General features: G+C 42.1%; 1 protein-coding gene across 1 annotated transcript; it reads left to right on the forward strand.

The window, feature by feature from the left end:
• Positions 1–650: 650 nt before the first annotated feature.
• On the forward strand, positions 651–5,319 carry bhlhe23 (basic helix-loop-helix family, member e23). Its single transcript, XM_077546329.1, has one exon. The coding sequence runs from the start codon at positions 4,199–4,201 to the stop codon at positions 4,889–4,891; it is 693 nt and encodes a 230-aa protein (XP_077402455.1). The 5' UTR covers positions 651–4,198; the 3' UTR covers positions 4,892–5,319.
• The last annotated feature ends 18,669 nt before the right edge of the window (positions 5,320–23,988 follow it).

Below are 23,988 nucleotides of genomic sequence, written 5' to 3' on the forward strand. Positions count from 1 at the left end.
AAAAGTGATGAGAATAGGTTTCAAAATAAGAGTACAAACAGGAAGTAGCGTGTTAGCTACCTTAATGTTGCTGCGTTCACTGCGTTTGGTAAATGTGCCGTGTTTGTTAAGTGTAGAATGTCTTAACCCATTTAATGCACATTTGCGTATTGATCCCTTTTTGTCCATTTTATGTTAACATAATTAATAATAAATCAACATGACCGTAATGACCAATCGTAAATTAGATTTTCGATCAAATGCGATGAATATTGTTGAAGGATATGCTCAAGTATTTTACATTGATACACTAATAACTTTAAAATTGCGTATGTTCCGATCTGAGCCCTGAAACTTCAGGGCTAAAAATGAGTCCCAGTCTGGCCCTGTAGACCACTGACAACTTCACATTTCACTCAGAAAAAACAAAGACTCTTCTGCCATCTAGTGGTCAAGACAAAAAACTTCACATGCTTACTACTGCCAATTGTGTTTGTTTGGGTTTTGTACTGCTGTGCTTCTTGATGTCACCTTTTGCAGCCATAAGACTTTAAAAATTAATTAATTAATTAATTAATTGTTGGAGTGTGTCTGCCGTCTGGTAAATGTATGTCCATTCATCAACACGAACATTTGTCAGGCCACATGCAGTTCACTGACGTCAAACTTTAGTGAGTGTTGTTGAACATTTAATCTCCTGCTTGTAGACTACCTGCTTTTGTTGATGCTGCGTTCCAGTGGGCGGAGCCCTCCAAATAGTAATTGACTCCCCGTTGTATATGTTATCAAATAATGTTTTTGTACCTGCAGGTAAGAACTCTTCAAAATGTTTGACAACAGCAGTTAGGGGCTGCACGTTTATGACCGTACTACTAGTCATCTTTGTGTCACTCTGGTTTTGGGTGCAAGAGGTCTCGGGTTCAATTGCTTGGATGAGGAATCGATCCAGTCACAAACCTGTTTACACGGCCCACAACAAAAAATTGAGATCTAGAGGCAATCTGGGGGCGCCATGGTGGTCATCTCCCAGGACAGAAGTTGTGGGTTCAATCCCATGCCATTGTGACTACGTCGAAGTATCCTTGGGCAAGATACTGAACCCCCCAGTTGATCCTGATCCTGTCAACAGTAGGTGAATGAGTAGTCAAATGTAAAGCACTTTGAGGGCCTTGTAAGGTGGAAAAGTGCTATAAATGAATTTTTTATTTTTATTTTTTAGACAGTTCCGATAACCACGGGCGCAGATGGCACTGGGGGCGGGGGGGCAATGTATATATATTAGGGGTGTGAATTGCCTAGTACCTGGCGATTCGATTCGTGTCACGATTCAATTCAATACTGATTAATCCCGATACGAATCTCTAAATTGATTATTGCGATTTTTTTAAACAAAAATTTAGAAAATACTAATCAGTAAACTTGTACATGCACACTGTAAGATTTGTATGAAAATTTATTTATCTGAAAATTCAGGTTGTAGTCTGTTTCATGTTTGAACAGCACTGAAATCAAGTATTCAATTAATATAACATTCTTCCATGCTTAATGTATGAATCCTAACCTTAAGTAAGACGTTTTGTTGAATATTCCCATTAAAAAATGTATGTGTAAAAATCGACTCGGCCGCTTATCAAATCGATTGCGCGCTGTAATATCGCAAAATATTGCAGAATCGATTTTTTCTAACACCCCTAAAAAAATATATATATATACTGTATATATATCCATCCATCCATCCATCCATTTTCTTGGCCGCTTTTCCTCACTAGGGTCGCGGGGGTGCTGGAGCCTATCCCAGCTGGCTTCGGGCAGTAGGCGGGGTACACCCTGAACTGGTTGCCAGCCAATCGCAGGGCACACAGAGACGAACAACCACACTCACATTCACACCTAGGGCTGTATATATATATATAGTATAAAATATTTTAGTTCCTAAATCCCATCCGTGCCACTGTCGACAATATCCAACCGATATTTGAATGTCTGCAGTTCAAATGTTCTTTGGCTCGGTCTCTTTAGCCCTATAGTCCAAAAACATCAAGTAACCTAAGTAAAAACATTCACTCGCACTTGTCCCTAAAGCTTAAATTGTGTATTTGTGTGTATGTGAATGTTTCCAAATTCCCTAAACCCTAAACGTGAGCTTTTTGGGTGTAGGGTAGGCTATGCATTTCAGAGCCATACGTGCTGATTGGATGGATCCAGAGCGTTAACGAGACAAACAGAGTGATTATCCATCACCACCGCTAGATGGCAGTGCAGTTCCAGTCTGCTCTTTGTATGCCACATAACCATGTAACGTTTCAGGCTGTGTGGAAGTGAGGCGTCATTCATCACATAGCAGGTAAGACAACATCCGCAGGTGCCTCAGATGGTTGAACTGTAAAAATAAAACATGTCAAGATAATAAAACCTACTTTGGAGTAAACAAAATAACCTCTAGTGTTCACAGATAAACTTCTAGAATATAATTGACCTGTCAGTCAGTCTTCGGTTGCATCCCAAATGAAAATAATTGTTTCTCTGTTTCAGTCATTTACATATTTTTACACACTGGTGTCCCTCCAACTTCTGTGTCTTGCTTTGTTCAAGATGTTGAGGCATATATCCTTTCCAACATGTCCGAAAATGGACAGACACAGGGACAGACACAGACACGGGGCAAATACTATCTACGGTACGAATGTTTATTGTTTTGTGGCATCTCTTTGAGACAACAAACTTTTACCATCGGCCGCCAACACACGAAAAAACATTTCAAGGTATCGGTACTTGTGACGGCGGTCGATGCCATTATCAGTCGCTCTCTTGTGGCCATTTTACAATTACTAACTAAAAATGAGAAATTAAAATAATTGAGAATTGGAAATGCTATACAGGTATTGGGAAGTCACGATATTGAAAGTAGCACATCTGTAAAAAAAAAAAAAAAAAAAGTTGTATTCAATTTGTGCAGTTCTAGCACCCTCTGGTGGTTATTTTATTGGTGCAGTTTAATTTTAATTAGAAATGTTTTTGCCACTGACATTGTGGCCAGTAGCACATGACAATGACGTGACGTGACATGACATGGCCAGGCCTATTTCTTTGTGCATTTATTTTTCCTATATGAGCTTTATTTATTTTTAACAATATCGTACGTTTTTTTTTTTATAGAGTATCACCAGCTTTTTCCTTCTTTTTTAAATTGCCAACCTCCCACATTTTCGTGATGAATATCATATCTTGAGGTTCATATGGTGATATTTATATTTATCGTATCGTTTAGATATCATTACATACCTCTTCAATTCCATTTCAATCTTCTGCCCCAATCGATTGGAACACTTAAATAAACAGTAAAACTGACTTTATGGTTGGTTGGCATACACAACTCCACCCACTCACCAACATTTTTGAATGGGCTGCAAAATTACAAAAATAAACTAGATGCATGGAAAAAGTTTTTGGTACAGCGTACCAATAAAATAAAGGCTAGAAACAATACTTTGGCGTGAATCACTCTCGAAGTTGTTAAATATATATAAATAATATAAATAAATAATATAAATATATATTATATATATATATATATAATAAATAAATAAATCCATGAATGGGGAATATCTTCCTTCTCTTAATATGTTACATCACCCATCGTCAACGCTCTCTGTTTTGCACTCCACGGATACATGAAGTAACTCTAAATTTGACTTGGTCAGTTCCCACCATGCGTCACGTGTTCAAGTGTCATAAAGTGGACACCGAATTGGGCTACTTGTCACTTGACATTACAACGATGACAATGGAGAAGGAGCCGCTGCAGTTAATGAAACGCGCGCCCTGATTGGTCGAGCGAGTAATCCCGGCGGGCCTGGCGCGCCTACTAACGCGCGCGCGGGGCAGGACGCGAGCCTCACTTTGCCCAAGGCGAGGGAGGGCGCAAGAGGCGGCGAGTCCGAGCCAGATCCCGCACAGCACGCCATCATTGGACAAGTTTGCTCGCAACTTGTTGTTGTTGTTGTTGCTGTTGCTGGTTGCGGCGGAGGTGGTGCAGGGTGAGCGATGCGCGCGGCAGCGAGGAGCGACGCGCACATGTAGACGCTTCACACTCCTCACAGCCTCCTTCAAGAGTCACCACGCGGGCGGGCGAGGAGCGCGACGGCGCGAGCGATCCCACTTCCGAAAACCAAACGCGGAGTCGTCTGCTTCTGTTGGCTTTCTTTTTGGGGGAGCGAAGATGAACGCCAGCGACGAGAACCTGCTCAAGTCCATCAGCAACGACGCGCTCCTCGACCTGACGCAGCGCTACGGCCAGTCCGCCTTCGGCTTCGGCACCGGCCACGCGCCCGGAGCCCCCGGCCGCTTCCCGCTCACGCCGGCCGCCGACTTCCTGAGCGGCCAGACGGCCAAGTCCAACGAGAGCGGCGGCGAGCACACCAGCGACGACGACGACGCCTTCGACGCGCTCGAGTCGCGCAAACGCGGCGCGCCCTTCGGGGACGACAAGCCCGGGGGTCCCCTGCAGGCCAAGAAGTCCAAGGAGCAGCGCTCCCTGCGGCTCAGCATCAACGCCCGCGAGAGGAGGAGGATGCACGACCTGAACGACGCGCTGGACGGCCTGAGAGCCGTCATCCCGTACGCGCACAGCCCGTCGGTGCGAAAACTCTCCAAAATCGCCACCCTCCTCCTGGCCAAGAACTACATCCTCATGCAGGCGCAGGCTCTGGAGGAGATGCGGCGGCTGGTGGCCTACCTCAACCAGGGACAGAGCCTGACGTCGCCCATCCCCGCCGCCCTGGCGCCCTTCGGCCAGGCGGCCGCCGTGTACCCTTTCTCCGGATCGGCGCTGCAGGCCAGCTGCGCCGACAAGTGCAACAACTTCTCGGCGAGCCCGTCGACTTTGTTCAAACATTGCAACGACAAGCCTTGATTCGCCGCCGTGCTCCCCGCAGAACTTTTGAAACGCGTCGCTCTTTCTGTCCCTCTATTTTTTTTTCAAAAGAAAAAAATGGCATAATTCTCATCAAGTGATGCTGCGATGTCTCGTCTTTATTTAACGGACGTCACGTTGGTATTTAGGCCTTGTCACTTTCTTGCTCGCAGGTTATATTCAAATAAATGTCAATTATCAATTTGATCCTTTTTTTTATTATTTATTTTTTAATTAATCTATGCAAACCTCAACCATAATCCAGTAAGTAACCTGTCATTTAATTTTGACTTCTCATATTACTGAAAGGACAGGAGTGCCCTTTATGTTTTAATGCCTAATAATATTTTCCCATGCAGAATAATGTATTGACATTTTATTTTTCAAGGTCTTGCACGTGTCACATGATTGTACTGTACAACTGTGGGGGGGGGGGGGGGGGTCGACTGTACTAATAAGGCTATACATTTATGGCCTGCAGGGAAAATCGTTTTTTTTTTGGGGGGGGGGGGGGGGTCGCAAAAATGATTTTCATAAATTGTTTACATGTGTTTATAATTAAAACCATATATGCTCGGACTCGCTTTGATTCATTTGAACCATCCTTCCAGCTCTGTATTTTTGACACAAGCTCAATAATAAATACGCACTTGAAATGTCTGCAAAAACGACTCAAGTATTATTATTTTTAAAATAATCATGTTGTAATCATTTGCGGGTGTCACCCCAACTTCTCTTTCTAGCACGAGAAGCGTCCTGACATGAAGAGATTGGTCCAAACGAGCTCGTCGGGGCTGGTGGGGCCACTTTGGCACGCCGAGGGTCGGTGGCACTGATGGGGGGGGGGGGGGGGGGGGCACACAAGAGGAGGCGCCCCGGGGCCACCCAGGACCTGTCTGTGGCTATTTGGCTGATTGCAGCCATGCTCCCTGCGTGGCGGCCTCTTACACCCCGGACAGCATATTAACACGATTTCGGCTCCTGTCCTGTCTGCACGCCCGACCCACTTCATGCGGACAACCATTTTTGCATGGGGGGGGGGGGGGGGGATTTCGGAAAACACCTAGAACGACGCTTTCACTTTTTCCTTGTGTTCGATTTTGCACAAAAATGCACGGAATTTTTTTTTGTGATTATTTGACATTCATTGTGTTCTTTTTTTTAAATTTTTTTTTTTTTATGTTTGATGATTGTGTTGGAGCTAAATGAAGACGGTCATTTTTGATTGTGCAGGTCGAGTAATGCGGTTCCAGACCCGCTCACATATATATTAAATTCCGCGAAATTAAAAGTTAAAAAAAAAAAGTAGCCCAATTGAAGTTTTTTTTAACGTCTTCAAACACACTTTAACAGTTGACTTATAACTTTCCTCATTTTCTCTATTCCACACTTTAAAGTGCATCAATTGTGCTACTCTTTAAATTTGCACCGCCGTCATTGTTCAGGACTACCACGTTAATTAATGGTAACCTTACATTCTATAACAACAAATTTTCTGTGATGCCTTTAATGTTCATTTTCATAAAGTGGCTTGTTTTCTGTCAAGTGCCTCAAACTACCAGACAAATCCCTTCATGCGTTTTGGCCAAATAAAGATGATTCCGATTCTCATTTGACAACAATACAAACACATTAAACCATTCTAATAAAAATGAGGAAGAGCAAAAGCAATTGATAATACAATTTTTTTTGGTCCAAACAAACAAAAATGTGAACTACAATGACTGTGATATCGCAGGCGTTTACTGCATTGTGATTATACTGAGATGTTCTCAATATATGACACAAGACATTCAGTCAAGGGAGTCTCCCTTTCTGCAATTTAGCAGCATGTCACAACAACGCCCCCCCCCCCCTCCGCCCCCCTTCCCATGGCATCTTAAGTTGCCCCCTCTGATGACATGTGTCTTGTCAGCGATGTGATGTGACAAACTCTGCATGCCCGGGATGCTCGGTATGCTCGGGCCCTGCGATCCATCGCTGTCGACACCGAAATGAGATGGTTGCGCTTTTTAAAAAAAAAAAAAATAAATAATTTAATTTGAAAAAAAATCAAAGAAGAGATGGGGGACACTTCCCTGATATGTACAATAGGGCTCGTAGAATTGTAAATGATTGTTGTCCAGTGTTTATGTCAGTAGTTGTTCCTTCAGTAGACATTTGACATCGTTTCAAATATTTTAGCCAGACACGAACTTGATGTGCACAAAATCATCACAAAATGACATTTGGTGTATTTGAGTTTGTATCATACATTCACTTGATAAATAATAACTTCATTATTGTAGTCACTTTTTTTCAAATATATTTATCATTATTTATTCAATCATCATACAGTAATATAAATTAATCTGACTGTTTGATTTTATTTTTTATATTTTTTACTGATTGTTCACAGTTGTTCATGTCAATGCCATAATAAATGATTGCAACTTGCTGTGAAAATGCACAATATGCAATATATATAAATATATATATATATATTTATAAGGTGGTAGCCATTTGGGTTACAACAATTAATCAAACTAATCGGTTATAAAATTACCTAACGACTATTTTGAGAATCAATTCATCGTTTAGCGACATTAACGGAAAACAATCCAAATCCTCCAAATTTCAGACTCTCACATTTCCGTTGTCTTGTTGGAGACCAGGAAAGTAAAGTGATTAGTTTTGGATTGAATCAAACATCTGCTTTTACTTTTTCTGACGTCACAGACCAAACTTGAAACTTAATCATAATCAGTTTATGTTAAGGAATTTTCCGTACTGCCAATTTGTGATAGATAGATAGATAGATAGATAGATAGATAGATAGATAGATAGATAGATAGATAGATAGATAGATACTTTATTAATCCCCACAAGGAGAAATTCCGTTGTCCATCAGTAACATCAGGAAACAAATAGGATAGACATTAAAAACAAACAGTCCAAAAAATGCTCATGGTGTAAACTAATTATATCAACAATGCTCGTTATAAAAAGGAGTAGCAGCTGGGATAAATGATCTCTTAAAGCGCTTGGTTCATACAGAAGATGCAAAATAATGTCCTGTTTTTGAAAAAGGTTGCAGCCCAAGGGGCAATTCACTTAGAATCTGACACAGTCATTGATTTGCATCTCATTTATGTCTTGAAATTAGCACAGTGAAAGAAAAAATTAAATACAAAACCTTTACCAGTACCTGAAAGCTAAAACAGTCATTTAAGTTTGAAAAAGATTTAAATATTATTGACATTTATGGGAACGATGTTAGTTAAAACAACAAAGCAAGCAAGTAGCTTATTCCAAAACAATTTGCTGAGAGGTTCAATTCAAGGGGAAACAGTTCTGTAAACTCGTTTTTTCTTTGATGTAAAATGCGTGAAAGCTAACTTTCACAAAAGCAAAACTTGCAATATTTAGTTGAATTGTACGGAAGATTAGGGCCAGTGAAGATTAAAAAAAAAAAAAAGGTTGGCAGGATTTTGACTTTAAAGTCTCAGAATGCTGACTTTAAAGTTAGAATTCTGACTTTATTCTCAGAATTCTGACTTTCTGCCCCCCCCCCCCCTACACACACACATACAATTCTTAGCGCTACGTCAAAAAGTCTGAATTTTGACTTTAAAGTCAGAATTCAAATTTTAAATTCAGAATTTTGAGATTAAAGTCAGAATTCTGAGAATAAAGTGAGAATTCTGACTTCATTCTCAGAATTCTGGCTTTAAAGTGAGAATTTTGACTTTAATCTTAGAATTCTGACTTTATTCTCAGAATTCTGACTTTCTGAACTCCCCCCCCCACACACACACACAATTCTTAGCGCTACGTCACAAAGTCAGAATTTTGACTTTAAAGTCAGAATTTTGACTTTAAAGTCAGAATTCAAATATTAAATTCTGAATTTTGAGATTAAAGTCAGAATTCTGAGAATAAAGTGAGAATTCTGACTTCATTCTCAGAATTCTGGCTTTAAAGTGAGAATTTTGACTTTAATTTTAGAATTCTGACTTTATTCTCAGAATTCTGACTTTCTGCCCCCCCCCTCCCCACACACACACACACACAATTCTTAGCGCTACGTCACAAAGTCAGAATTCTCACTTTAAAGTCAGAATTTTGAGATTAAAGTCAGAATTCTGAGAATAAAGTCAGAATTTTGACTTTAAAGTCAGAATTCAAAGATTAAATTCAGAATTTTGAGATTAAAGTCAGAATTCTGAGAATAAAGTGAGAATTCTGACTTCATTCTCAGAATTCTGGCTTTAAAGTGAGAATCCTGACTTTAATCTTAGAATTCTGACTTTATTCTAAGAATTCTGACTTCCCCCCACAATTCTTAGCGCTATGTCACAAAGTCAGAATTCTCACTTTAAAGTCAGAATTGTGAGATTAAAGTTGTAATTCTGACTTTAATCTCAGAATTCTCACTTTAAAGTCAGAATTCTGAGAATAAAGTCAGAATCCTGCCAACCCTTTTCCCTTCTTGATTGGCCCTAATCCTCTTCCGTAGAATTGCCCAACTTGAAACTGTATTAAACATTGTTGCCTTGCAATTTTGAGTTCACCCAACTTTTTTATTTTTTAGTAATACACTAAAATAGTACAGTACTAAATAATCCAAATGAAAACTGCATCCCTGTTTTCTACAACATTCATGCTCGGAATTAGTGCCCATTAAGTGAAGACTAGAACAGAATGGAAGTCATCTTGGTCCGAGTACAAAAAAATCTTACACACGAAGAAGACACTTCTTGTCTGCCGGAGTCTTTTGGGCCGCAGACCAGCAGGCGGGTCGGCGTTTCTCGCCTTCTGCCGACAGCCCGGCGCGGCGCACGAGTATCCGCGCAGACTGTGCCGTGTCTGTAAACATTTGCGTTTGCTCCCAGTGGGATGGGAAGAGAGTGATTTCATTAGCATGGCTCCCAGCTTTGAGGTACGTTTGTGTGCTTTCCTCCCAAGTCCGAGCTTTACTACCAAAAGCATATGCCCTTAAGTGCCTGCCTCGGCCTAATGCTTCTGACAGCGCTGTTTTCTCTAATTAAGTTCTCTTCATGTGCGAGCTTATGTGTCTGATGCGCGTTGTAGCACTCCATGTCACACACACACACACACACACTGTACCAACAACAACTGCGGGCCTGCGAGGAAAATAAGCATGCTTCAGCTCTTATTATGCTTAGCGTGGAGGACCAAAGGGGGGGTTTGAAAAAAATGCTTTATTTTTATTCAAATGAGGAACTATAGTTGTGGCTTCATTATGTGTTTTTTTTTTTTTTTTTAAGAGGGGGGGCACTCAGGTCGAGGTGAGAGAGAACATCATATTCGGACCGGGTAACTTTTCCTTCGTGACGTCACGCCCCTTCCAACCCCCCACACCCCCCAGCCCCGCCTTGTCGGAAGAGATGAGCGGGTGAGTCAGTCGGTTCCGAGGAGCCATGTGATGTGGGGCGACGTTGCTGCGAGTGCACTGAAACAGGTCGGGGCCCTTTCATTGGTTCGTCTAAGCGGGGGGTGTCTGCTTGTATGTGTGCGTGTGTTCATTTGGCCACGGAGCCCGTAAACACGGCAGCCGGGCAAAGCGTTTTTCTGAGCGCCACAAGGCACCTGACACCAAGCGTGGTCGGCCCAGACAGGGTGCTTGTGGACGGGACTAAATTAGGCTGAGTGGGAGAGAGGTGAGTTGGACTAGTGGCTGATAATGCCGTTGCCGAGTGTCGCATCCTACATGTGAAGTGGATATAAAAAGTCTACACACCCCTGTTTAAGCGCCGTTATGTTCTGATGTAGAAAAAAAATTTGATCAATCATTTCAAATCTTTTCACTATCATTGCGACCTAGAACCTGTGCAACTCATTTGAAAAAGGTTTACTACATACTAAAATTTATGTTAAATGAGGGTCAGTGTCACGCTTATTTTTTCATATAGGCCTTTATTCTGCCGTATAGAATTGAACTGGAGTTACTAAGTGACACATTTTTCAGTACGTCAAGGCTCAAGGTTGTTAGTCAACATTTCTCCGTCAAGTGTTTCCTTCAAGGCCGTCAGAATCCAGCTTTGCTCTCTGTTGTTACTTTGTACTTTTGTACGCAAAGTCTCTTGTTTTTCAACTTCCGTGTCCCGTCTGCTATAGGTTCCACTTATGTGACAGTATGACAGTGACAAGGCCATCAGAATCCAGCTCTGCTCTAAGTTACTTTGTACTTTTGTATGCAAAGACTCTTGTTTTTCAACTTCCGTGTCCCGTCTGCTATAGGTTCCACTTACGTGACAGTATAACAGTGACAAGGCCATCAGAATCCAGCTCTGCTCTCTGTTGTTACTTTGTACTTTTGTATGCAAAGACTCTTGTTTTTCAACTTCCGTGTCCCGTCTGCTATAAGTTCCACTTACGTGACAGTATAACAGTAACAAGGCCATCAGAATCCAGCTCTGCTCTCTGTTGTTACTTTGTACTTTTGTATGCAAAGACTCTTGTTTTTCAACTTCCGTGTCCCGTCTACTATAGGTTCCACTTACGTGACAGTATAACAGTGACAAGGCCATCAGAATCCAGCTCTGCTCTCTGTTGTTACTTTGTACTTTTGTATGCAAAGACTCTTGTTTTTCAACTTCCGTGTCCCGTCTACTATAGGTTCCACTTACGTGACAGTATGACAGTAAGAAGGCCATCAGAATCCAGCTTTGCTCTCTGTTGTTACTTTGTACTTTTGTATGCAAAGACTCTTATTTTTCAACTTCTGTGTCCCGTCTGCTATAGGTTCCACTTACGTGACAGTATAACAGTAACAAGGCCATCAGAATCCAGCTCTGCTCTCTGTTGTTACTTTGTACTTTTGTATGCAAAGACTCTTGTTTTTCAACTTCCGTGTCCCGTCTACTATAGGTTCCACTTACGTGACAGTATGACAGTAAGAAGGCCATCAGAATCCAGCTTTGCTCTCTGTTGTTACTTTGTACTTTTGTATGCAAAGACTCTTGTTTTTCAACTTCCGTGTCCCGTCTGCTATAGGTTCCACTTACGTGACAGTATGACAGTAAGAAGGCCATCAGAATCCAGCTCTGCTCTAAGTTACTTTGTACTTTTGCATGCAAAGACTCTTATTTTTCAACTTCCGTATCCCGTCTGCTATAGGTTCCACTTACGTGACAGTATGACAGTGACAAGGCCATCAGAATCCAGCTTTGCTCTCTGTTGTTATTTTGTACCTTTGTATGCAAAGACTCTTCTTTTTCAACTTCCGTGTCCCGTCTGCTATAGGTTCCACTTACGTGACAGTATGACAGTGACAAGGCCATCAGAATCCAGCTCTGCTCTAAGTTACTTTGTACTTTTGTATGCAAAGACTCTTATTTTTCAACCTCCGTGTCCCGTCTACTATAGGTTCCACTTACGTGACAGTATGACAGTAAGAAGGTCATCAGAATCCAGCTCTGCTCTCTGTTGTTACTTTGTACTTTTGTATGCAAAGACTCTTGTTTTTCAACTTCCGTGTCCCGTCTACTGTAGGTTCCACTTACGTGACAGTATGACAGTAAGAAGGCCATCAGAATCCAGCTCTGCTCTCTGTTGTTACTTTGTACTTTTGTATGCAAAGACTCTTGTTTTTCAACTTCCGTGTCCCGTCTGCTATAGGTTCCACTTACGTGACAGTATGACAGTGACAAGGCCATCAGAATCCAGCTCTGCTCTAAGTTACTTTGTACTTTTGCATGCAAAGACTCTTATTTTTCAACTTCCGTATCCCGTCTGCTATAGGTTCCACTTACGTGACAGTATGACAGTGACAAGGCCATCAGAATCCAGCTCTGCTCTAAGTTACTTTGTACTTTTGTATGCAAAGACTCTTATTTTTCAACTTCCGTGTCCCGTCTACTATAGGTTCCACTTACGTGACAGTATGACAGTAAGAAGGCCATCAGAATCCAGCTCTGCTCTAAGTTACTTTGTACTTTTGCATGCAAAGAATCTTATTTTTCAACTTCCGTATCCCGTCTGCTATAGGTTCCACTTACGTGACAGTATGACAGTGACAAGGCCATCAGAATCCAGCTCTGCTCTAAGTTACTTTGTACTTTTGTATGCAAAGACTCTTATTTTTCAACTTCCGTGACCCGTCTACTATAGGTTCCACTTACGTGACAGTATGACAGTAAAAAGGCCATCAGAATCCAGCTCTGCTCTCTGTTGTTACTTTGTACTTTTGTATGCAAAGACTCTTATTTTTCAACTTCCGTGTCCCGTCTGCTATAGGTTCCACTTACGTGACAGTATGACAGTAAGAAGGTCATCAGAATCCAGCTTTGCTCTCTGTTGTTACTTTGTACTTTTGTATGCAAAGACTCTTGTTTTTCAACTTCTGTGTCCCGTCTGCTATAGGTTCCACTTACGTGACAGTTAGCACATACCTGCCTTCATCTAAAGTGCCCCTGATTTACCCAAAATAGCTCTCAGCTGTTCTAGTAGGGTTTTCCTGGCATTTTTGTCTGTCTGGTAGAACTATGAAGTTTTTGTAGTGACTGCTATTTGGAACTGAAAACCTGATTAACAGCTCCAACTTCTAACACCTTGCGTGCACATGAGGTACGGAACTTTGAACACAAAAGCAGACAAGACAAAGAAGTTGAAAAACAGAGAGTTGATATTGACAAAAATACAAAGTAACTACAGACAGCATAGCTGGATTCAAATGGCCTTGAAGAAATACTTGACGGAGAATCCTTGACTAAAAACCTTGAGCGGGCTGGATGCAGAGAAACCTCAATGTAACAAATACAGGACCTAAATACATGCCTAAGAGTGATTAATAGAGGACAATAGTGTTTTTAAAAACCTGAATAAGAACCCTGGGTTACTTTTATAGCCCAAATATTTGGTCATATAAAGGCGATGGGAGCACCTGGTTTGAATGGATCATTTGTTGGTGTTCTGCTCATGCTCTTTTCCCAAATAATCTTGGTGTTTTGAGAACAGGAAGTACTTGAAGAATGCAAGGTTTGGCACAACCCGCTGAAAATAAGCAAGCAGACATAAACAAACAAGGTGAAACCCAGCAGCACAGCACCACACTTTTAGAGCGAGGAGGAAAGCCACTGCTTTTTTTTGGCATGGTTGGAGAATCCAGAAAGTGAAAACAGTTTAGCTTTAGCCGCAGGTGCTTCTACTCAACAGGTGTAGACGAGCTTGTTTTCCTGCCAGTTGAATAATACAAAAAGCAATTGGGGTTGTTTTGTGGGTTAATCATGTTGTGATCCAACTTTTTGGGTTCATTTAACACAAATAGTTGAGTTTAACTAAATTAATAACCCACAAAGCAACCCAATTATGTGGGTGGTTTGCTCATTTGCCCCAAAAGTGTGGATTATTCATTTGCCCTAACTTTTTGGCTAAATTGAATTATGGGTCAAAAGTGGGCTGACCCAACTTTTGGGTTATTTTTGACGCAACTGTTTTTAGAGTGTGAGACGCTGACTACAAAAAGTCAATTTTGAGTTTGTTTTTAGTGATTCAAACTCTTTTACAAGTGGAAGTTACATTCATTTATTTCTTTATATTTAGGTTTTACATTGTGTGTTGTGTACTTTTTGGAATTAAGGCCAAAAAGTTGAACTTTGGTTTTAATGGACCGTAACACATTTTTCTAACCACATTTGGCAGATTTCTTTCTTTATTTTTTTCTTTCTTTCTTTCTTTCTTTCTTTATTTTTTTTTTGCAAACTTGGCTGGTAGCAATATCATGCTTTGAGGCTGTTTTTCTTCAGCAGGAACTGGGGACTTAGGCAACGTGGAGGGAATTCAAATCCAAATAGCAGTCGGTGTTTCTGCTAGAAAGGGGGAAAAAAATCTTCTAGAAACAGTTAGCATTCAAAAAAAAGGGTGCGAGGAGCTTTTATATCCATTTTAGATGCTCTTTGTGATCGGTTGAGAGCTGTCATTACGTCTTCACTGAAGGTTTTTCCTCACCACTTTGTTGAACGTGACCCCCCCACCACACACACACACACACACACACACACGCACGCACGCACACTATTCTGTTGCCACGCTTATCATTCTTCTCCATTTAGCTTGCAGTTTTGACAGAGGATAGGAGCTGACAAACGGGGGCATCCGTTACCGCAGTGAGGCCTAATCTCTGTAATGGCCTCACAGATCCTGAACTGGTGGTGAACAAACACACACATGCAGACGCACGCATGCGCGCGCACACCTCGCTGGACAGGGCGTACATGTAAAGCCCCGAGGTGAAGTCTCATCTTTGTGCTCAGCCATTTGTACACACTGGAACCCCCTTCACTCTCATAGGCAGCTCTGTGTCGCGTTTGCTAACCCCCCCCCCCCCCCCCACCCGCCCGCCGCACACGCATGCACACACAAACAGGGAGCGGCACCCGTCTTCCTGTTCTGCACCAGCTGAGGAGCACCCTGATTTTGTGGAGAGCAGGGGGAGCTCGTTATCCTCATTAATTAATGACAAAAGCGATGTAATTGGCCATCCATAATCCTCCGTGTGGAGACAGCGTGACAGGCAGGGACGCTTCTAAACACGCCAGCGCCAAATGTTCATCCTCATTTTTGCGCGTCTCTCATGACACACTTGAGTAATTATGTAAAAGTAAGGCGACATATATTTTTATGACTTGAACGAACTGAAAGTGTGTCACTCCACTGTTTAATTCTTACCCAGTTCCATTGGGCCCGAGCTGCAACACCAGGCAGCAACATGCTGTGGTGTCCCGACTCCCCACCCCACCCCGCCCCCGCCCCCGCCCATCCGCAACTCCTTCCCCACATCTGAATGAAAAGACAAGATTAATGGCAGTTCCCGTGGCCGACTCGTCTAATTAAAAGTGTCGGAACATGCGCGTGGCCAAGGATCAGTGGCTTCTAATGAGGAGCTTGTTGGCTGATTTGGGCCTCATTTTCTGCTTAATAAGGCCAGTTTAAAAAGTCATTTTGCCGGGATGTGACTCCTTTAAACCTGCTCATTATCAATGAGAGCGCTTCACTTAAGTACTTGAAGAAGAACGTTGCGTTTAATTAATATTGTGCCGCGCATGTGGATAAGCTGACAGCCCGCGATGGCGGCTCGCGAGCAAACTCAGCGCAGAAGCGAAAATGGATGAAGAACTTTCAAGGACACTGATTTAATTAAGCGGCTTCATTACGGCCCAAATAACTCTTCCTGTCATTTTACCCATTCACTCTCACGCAGACGTACTCGGGAAATAGGGCAGAGTTTCAATGAGGATGCTGCTAATGGGGACTGGTGGAATTATCACCAAAGAGGTGCATTAAGTTATTATACAGTGGATGGATGGATGGATGGATGGACAGACGGATGGATAGATGGACAGATGGATGGAGGGATGGATGTTTGGGCAGATGGATGGATGATGAATGGATGGATGCATGTTTGGGTGAACGGATGGATGACAGACGGACAGATGGATGGATGACAGATGGATGTTTGGGTGAATGGATGGACAGATGGATGGGCGACGGATGGATGGATGGATAGATGTTTGGGCAAATGGATGGATGGACGGACAGACAGACAGATAGATGGATGTTTGGGTGAACGGATGGATGGACAGACGGACGTATGCGTGGACGAATGGATGTTTGGGTGAATGGATGTGGGGACAGACGGATGGATGTATGAATGTTGGACAGACAGACAGACGGATGGATGTTTGGATGAATGGATGGACAGATGGATGTTTAGATGAATGGATGTATGATGGATGGATGGATGGATGGATGGAAGGATAGAAGAATCAATGTTTTGGTGAACAGATGGCTGGATGGATGGACAGACAGACAGATAGATGGATGTTTGGGTGAACGGATGGACAGACAGACGGACGTATGCATGGACGAATGGATGTTTGGGTGAATGGATGTGGGGACAGACGGATGGATGTATGAATGTTGGACAGACAGACAGACGGATGGATGTTTGGATGAATGGATGGACAGATGGATGTTTAGATGAACGGATGTATGATGGATGGATGGAAGAATCAATGTTTTGGCGAACAGATGTATGGATGGACAGACGGATGAATGTATGGATGGATAGATGTTTTGGCGAACAGATGGATGGTTGGATGGACAGACAGACAGATGGATGGATGTTTGGGTGAACGGATGGATGGACAGACGGACGTATGCGTGGACGAATGGATGTTTGGGTGAATGGATGTGGGGACAGACGGATGGATGTATGGATGTTGGACAGACAGACAGACGGATGGATGTTTGGATGAATGGATGTATGATGGATGGATGGATGGATGGAAGGATAGAAGAATCAATGTTTTGGTGAACAGATGGCTGGATGGATGGACAGACAAACAGATAGATGGATGTTTGGGTGAACGGATGGACAGACAGACGGACGTATGCATGGACGAATGGATGTTTGGGTGAATGGATGTGGGGACAGACGGATGGATGTATGGATGTTGGACAGACAGCCAGACGGATGGATGTTTGGATGAATGGATGGAGAGATGGATGTTTAGATGAACAGATGTATGATGGATGGATGGAAGGATAGAAGAATCAATGTTTTGGCGAACAGATGGATGGATGGACAGACGGATGGATGTATGGATGGATAGATGTTTTGGCGAACAGATGGATGGTTGGATGGACAGACAGACAGATGGATGGATGTTTGGGTGAACGGATGGATAGACAGACGGACGTATGCATGGACGAATGGATGTTTGGGTGAATGGATGTGGGGACAGACGGATGGATGTATGGATGTTGGACAGACAGCCAGATGGATGGATGTTTGGATGAATGGATGGACAGATGGATGTTTAGATGAACGGATGTATGATGGATGGATGGAAGGATAGAAGAATCAATGTTTTGGCGAACAGATGGATGGATGGACAGACGGATGGATGTATGGATGGATAGATGTTTTGGCGAACAGATGGATGGTTGGATGGACAGACAGACAGACAGACAGATAGATGGATGTTTGGGTGAACGGATGGATGGACAGACGGACGTATGCGTGGACGAATGGATGTTTGGGTGAATGGATGTGGGGACAGACGGATGTATGTATGAATGTTGGACAGACAGACAGATAGATGGATGTTTGGATGAATGAATGGACAGATGGATGTTTCGGCGAATGGATGTATGGTGGGTGGATGGAAGGATAGAAGAATCAATGTTTTGGTGAACAGATGGATGGACAGACGGATGTATGTATGGATGTTAGACAGATGGATGGATGTTTGGATGAACAGATGGATGTTTAGGCGAACGGATGTATGATGGATGGATGGATGGAAGGATAGAAGAATCAATGTTTTGGCGAACAGATGGATGGATGGACAGACAGACAGATAGATGGATGTTTGGGTGAACGGATGGATGGACAGACGGATGTATGGATGGTTGTTTGGGTGAACGGATGGATGGTTGGATGTTTGGGTGAATGGATGGATAGATGTATGGATGGTTGGACAGACAGACAGACAGAAGGATGGATGTTTGGGTGAACACATAGATGGATGGATGGATGACAGATGGATGGATGTTTGAATGAACGGATGTATGAACAGATAGACGGACGGATGGATGGATCTTAATTGTAAAACTTTTTATTGATTTACATTTTATTGCATGGTCGGCGACCTTCATGTGGCATGTCAAACTTTTACCGAAAAGTCTATCAGTTGCGTGTGCGTGCCCTAAATCAGATGTTGCATCATCAGATGCCAGAGATAAACAAATGAATTTGACTTGTAAACTGTATACTATTCATTCCACTTGACTACAATTTTTTTAAATTAGTAACATGATTGTAACATTCTATTTTTCACTTTCTCCTTTATTAGCGGCTGGGCGGCGAGCGCCCTCGCGTCCTCCATCGAGCGCCGACGCCACCGCGTGCTGCACTCGTCGATGGAGCGAGCGCACTGCCTGAGCCGTGCAATATTTGTTTTGCAATTATTAGTTTCCATTTTCCTTCTCGTTTCTCTGCCAGAGTTGACCGACAGAGCTTTAAAGGTCAAGCAGTTTAAGGGCTTGAGAGCATTGTAGCAACTTTCACTTTGCAGCAGGAATCCACCCACCCACAACAAGAAGACGGCTTACGGCCCCCTTCATCCCATTGTGATAATCTTCTTAGCCTCTCCGACTCTGCTGTTCAATATGGAGAGAGCAGAGCCCAGCCGGACTTGAGGGGCTTTAAGTGTCCAAGGGATTTTCCTCTCTCGAGGACCAATTACCTCACGCCAAGCGCTACGACATTTTTCATCCTTTTATTTTGACTTCTTATGCTAAAGCGGCTCGGTCACAAAGAAGTGTTGTTTTCCCTTTTGTCCAGTCGTTCCGACCAGAATCAATACACAAACATCAGCTATCAATGCAGTCCTGTTGCTGTCTAAAGTCTGAGAGTGAGTTGGAATTTCAGTACTACGTGGGAGACCTTTCTGGCGAAAAGTATATTTCAGGTTGGTCACGTGGTGTCAGAGCATTTTTATTAGGGGTGTGCCAAAAAAAAATCGATTCTACTAAGAATCGCCATTTTCATTGAGTACGATTCAGAATCGATTTTAGATGTCTCAAAATCGATTTAATTTAAATTATTTTATAGTCTTGTCTTTGTCTGTGTGTGCCTTTATTTGGAGCGCTGTTCATGTTGTACCCGGTTTGGCCACTGAAGGGCAGTGTGGTTCCACGCGGTCTAATACACTGTTAAGTTGTAGCCACATGAGAGAGTAGAAGGAAAAAGTCACGATCAAGTTATTCCAATAAAAGTTGTTTTTTTTTTTACAGCGTGGAGCCGTTCTTTTGAGTGATAAAAGTGCCGCGAGTAGCGCGCTAATTAGCATTAGCGAGTCCGACTGGAGTAGATCATTACAATTCCTTGCACATCTATAGATTGAAGCAAAAATCAGTGTCAATCAAATCATTTTGAACCAAAAATCGTTCCCAAACGAAAATCGATTCTGAATCGAATCGCAGGCCCAAAAATCGGAATAGAATCGTGAGACATTCAAAGATTCCCACCCCTAATTTATTTTATTTTTTGATTGCCAAGTTGTGTTGGCGCTTAAACTAAGCAACACATTTGCTGTCAAAATGTTCAAATCCTTTTATTGATTTCCAATACCGCTTATCAAAGCTGGTTTATCGTTAGAGATGTGATCGACCCTGGAATGATCACCCGCCAGTCGCAAACGGGCAAATAAATGAGCATGCAAAGCCCGTGTTTTCCTGTAAAAAAATAATAACAGCTTTTCAGGCAGCAGGACACATTTTTGTAATAATATAATGTGCGCAGCCAATCCCGTTTCCCACAGCAACACTTCCCCGCAGCTCGTGATTGACGAGGATGGACAAACAAAGCTACGAGGCGAGGATGAAGTACAAAGAAAGGAGGTTACATTTTGGGAGACGCGATAAATTGGGATGGAAACATGCGCGCTCTAATCTGGACAACAGGGACTCGTTTCCATTATTTTGGTCATGTCTTGTTGATAGCATTCACCAAGTACAACATCCTATCAGGTAATATCAGCCTTTGAAGGATTAGCACCAGTAAGAGGGCTTTTATTCTGTTTTGCCCAAGAGATAATTCCTTTCAAATATTTCAACATTTTCATTCTAATATGGAAATTGATTTTTTTTTTTTTTATCTGGATGTATCTTGAGGACACTGTGCTATAAGAACATTTTTATGATTGAAATGTGCAGTCACAGATGCTACACTGCAAAGAGAAAATATTCCAGCTGTGATATAACAGCAATAAGATTTTTTTTTTTTTAAATAAAAATAAATAAATAATAATTTGTCACCTTTGAGTATTGTGTTAGCAACAGACGGCTAATGCTAACACCACATTGGTTAATAGCGGAGCTTGAGATAAGCCGCCGCTCCGCTACCTTGTTATTCCCTGTCCATAGAATGCAAATAAGAGGATCATAACATAGAATATGATCCGCGGGGATGCTCATTGTTCTCTAGTTGTTTTCAGCCCAACAACAACAGAAAAACAATCCTTGTTTGTGTCCTGCTGTTTTGTTGTGCTTAAAGAGTGACGTGAAAAAAAAAAAAAAATCATCATCTCATCATTATTTCACGACGTAAAGGTTATCGCTGCCATGCAATACGGACGCCCCGCTAACCTTCTAGCATCTTCTCCGGGTGTCCCCCAGGTCGCCTGACGGACACGAGCTGACAGCTGCCGATCTATCGGCTCGTTACAGCTCGGGCTGGGATTGTGTGCAAGTCTTTGGTAATTAGGCAAAGCACAAAATGGCGGAGATGATTTTGAAAAGCCATGAGAATGATGACACGCAAGTTCCGATATTACTGTATTTATGAATGGGGGTGCGAGTGTGTGCATGTGTGTGTGTGTCAATGGAGTTCCATACTGTATCTCTGTTGGTACAAGTCACCTGCCGTTCTCTCTGTTGTGTTAAGGATTATCCCAGGAAGTGAACTGGAGCAACAATAATGTGAAGCATGACTCTTACTGTATGATGCACACGCACTGACTGTACAGTTAAGTCCTATTAAAACAGCACTCCTCAAATATGGGGAGGGGGGCGCATATGACCCCAGTGAACATGTTTTTTTTTTTTTTGCATTTACAATAAAGTGTAATTGCACATCCACTGCCGTAGGTGGCAGTGGCGCACTCATTGCCAAAATGCGCAAAAAGTTATAGCTCCTCTGCAGAGATGTTTTCCCAGCAATTTAGCAGACATAATGGCGCTATTAACTCTTTGACTGCCAAAAACGTTAAATAACGTTTAGTTAAATCCTATGGAGGAGGGCCAAAGACGTTAAAAGATGTTTGTTTCAAAACAGAGGTGAAACTAACCATTTTCTATTGTTGATTACTCAAAAACGGAATAAGGTAGAAACAAACTTCAGTCAAAATGCTTAAATCGGCTGGCACCCACGGCATCCCTTTTCTGAAAACGTGTGGCAGTCAAAGAGTTAATTGTCATGACGGAGAGTTGGGGGGGGGGGGGAATACTTTTTTTTCCTCCTGGAGGGGGGTAACAAAAAATAATTGAGAAGCACTGTATTGGGGGAGGGGGTCTTCACTACAACTGGAGTGTTTCTTTCTTTTCTTTGGTCCTTCCTCGGGTCTCCTGACGGCCTCACGACTCTGGCTGGAATGTGTTCGGTTTAGGTGGACGGTTTGGGATTTTTTAATAGTTTTTAGGTGGACTAATGAATACACACACACTCACACGCACGCACACACACACATACACATACTCACCCACATAAAAAATTAAAAAATAAAAAATATATTAAAAAAAAGAGAGCAATGATGATGACATGTCAAATCGGTAAAATTACCGAATGAACAATACTGAGCTCTCAAAAACAAAAACAAAAACAAAAACAAAACAAAACAAAAACTGGAGTGTTATACTGCCTCCTGGTGGCCAAGACGGGCACACCAGAAGGAGTAGTGCAATGAATTGGATTGCAGCGCTAAAATCATGATGCACAAACTGTTTGCATCGATGTTATTATAGAGTTTTCCTTGACCACAAACATAATTATTATTATTATTATTTTGGGGCAAAGGAAGAGAGATATTAATAATGGGCTTTCCATGTCATTCAATTCATTTTCCATTCATTTCAATGGGGAAGGATGATTGCCCCGGTACGAACTAAACACCACTAAGCTAAAAATTGTCACCAGATACAGAAAAAGTGATCATAATAATTGTCAAATGACGTTATATTTATTTTATATTCATAGTTTCTTGCACAGGTGCATCCGTGCTCTGATTAAAAACTTGTTTCCCTCTAGCAGTGGCCGTCCACCCCCCCCTCCCCCCTCCAAAAAAAAAGCTTGACGATAAACAAATGTACAGGATTACCTTTACACAAATGAAAAATTGAAATAGGACTAATTCCATCAATCATAATCTTTCTTTGATTAATATTGCAAACAACCAAAACCTTGTTTTGTGATCCAAGCCGGGGAATTATGCGGGTCACACCCGCACGCACACACACGGACTTCTGATCTTCCTTATAAGGTGAACATGGGATTTCTGCTAATGTCCCTGCTCCATTTTCATTTTAATCACGACAATGGGATGAGACAAGCTGGTTGGCCCGACTCGCTTGATTGTTCTGAATGACTTGTCTTTGTTTGGCAGATATGTAATATAGTCTGCTTTAAGAGGATTTCATGAGGGGAGGAGGGACGAGGGAGGTTATTGTGGGATTTGATCATGTTCGGCGAGGTGAACCTGCGCTTGTCCACCTACACACACATACACGCACACACAGTGCTTGATGTCCGTCTTTGTTTGCGTTCCAAAGTAGACTGCCGGCAACCCACAAGCAGTGCGCCAGGCTTCCAATTAGCCTGGCAGGTATCATTAGCTTGATAAAGAGACACACTTGCACAGAGAAGCTCTTGAGGAAAGTACTGTATACAGTGCATTTAAAAAGTATACACACCCTTGTTCAAATGTATTTGCCCCCCTCATGACTTAAAAAAATAATAAATTTCGGTGCTGGATTTCACTTTCCTTTCTTTGATCCTTCCTCGGGTCTCCTAACGGCCTCACGGCTCTGGCTGGGTTCTGAAGTGTTCGGTTTACGTGAACGGTATGGGATTTTTTAATAGGTTTTAGGCGAACTAATGAATACACACTCGCACGCACGCACACACACACACACATGCACATACAAATATTCACCCACATACAAAAAAAAAAAAAAGAGAGAGAGCAATGATGATGACATGTCAAATTGGTAAAATGACCAAATGAACAATACTGAGCTCTCTAGGAAAAAAAAAAAAATTAAAAAAATATTTACTTCAGTTAGCCGCACTCACGTGAGAAGAAATTTTGAAACAAATAATCTAGGTCTCATTTTTGGATATCACAAAAACAATGACATTTAAACAGGGGTGTGTAGACTTTTTATATCCACTCTATGTACATTAGAACAATTGTGTCTATGAAGACATTTTATTTTCCCTTTATTTCAGGGAAGGCAAAAGGGAACAGATTCGAAAAGCAAATTCGAATACAAACTACGCTATGTGATGTAGTTTCATATTTACAAATGGC

Source organism: Vanacampus margaritifer, chromosome 1 (genome assembly GCF_051991255.1).
Source record: "Vanacampus margaritifer isolate UIUO_Vmar chromosome 1, RoL_Vmar_1.0, whole genome shotgun sequence".
Classification (NCBI taxonomy): Eukaryota; Metazoa; Chordata; class Actinopteri; order Syngnathiformes; family Syngnathidae; genus Vanacampus; species Vanacampus margaritifer.

Excerpts from the sequence above, each read along its gene's own strand:
- bhlhe23 (XM_077546329.1), top strand. The coding sequence starts at position 4,199 with ATGAACGCCAGCGACGAGAACCTGCTCAAGTCCATCAGCAACGACGCG.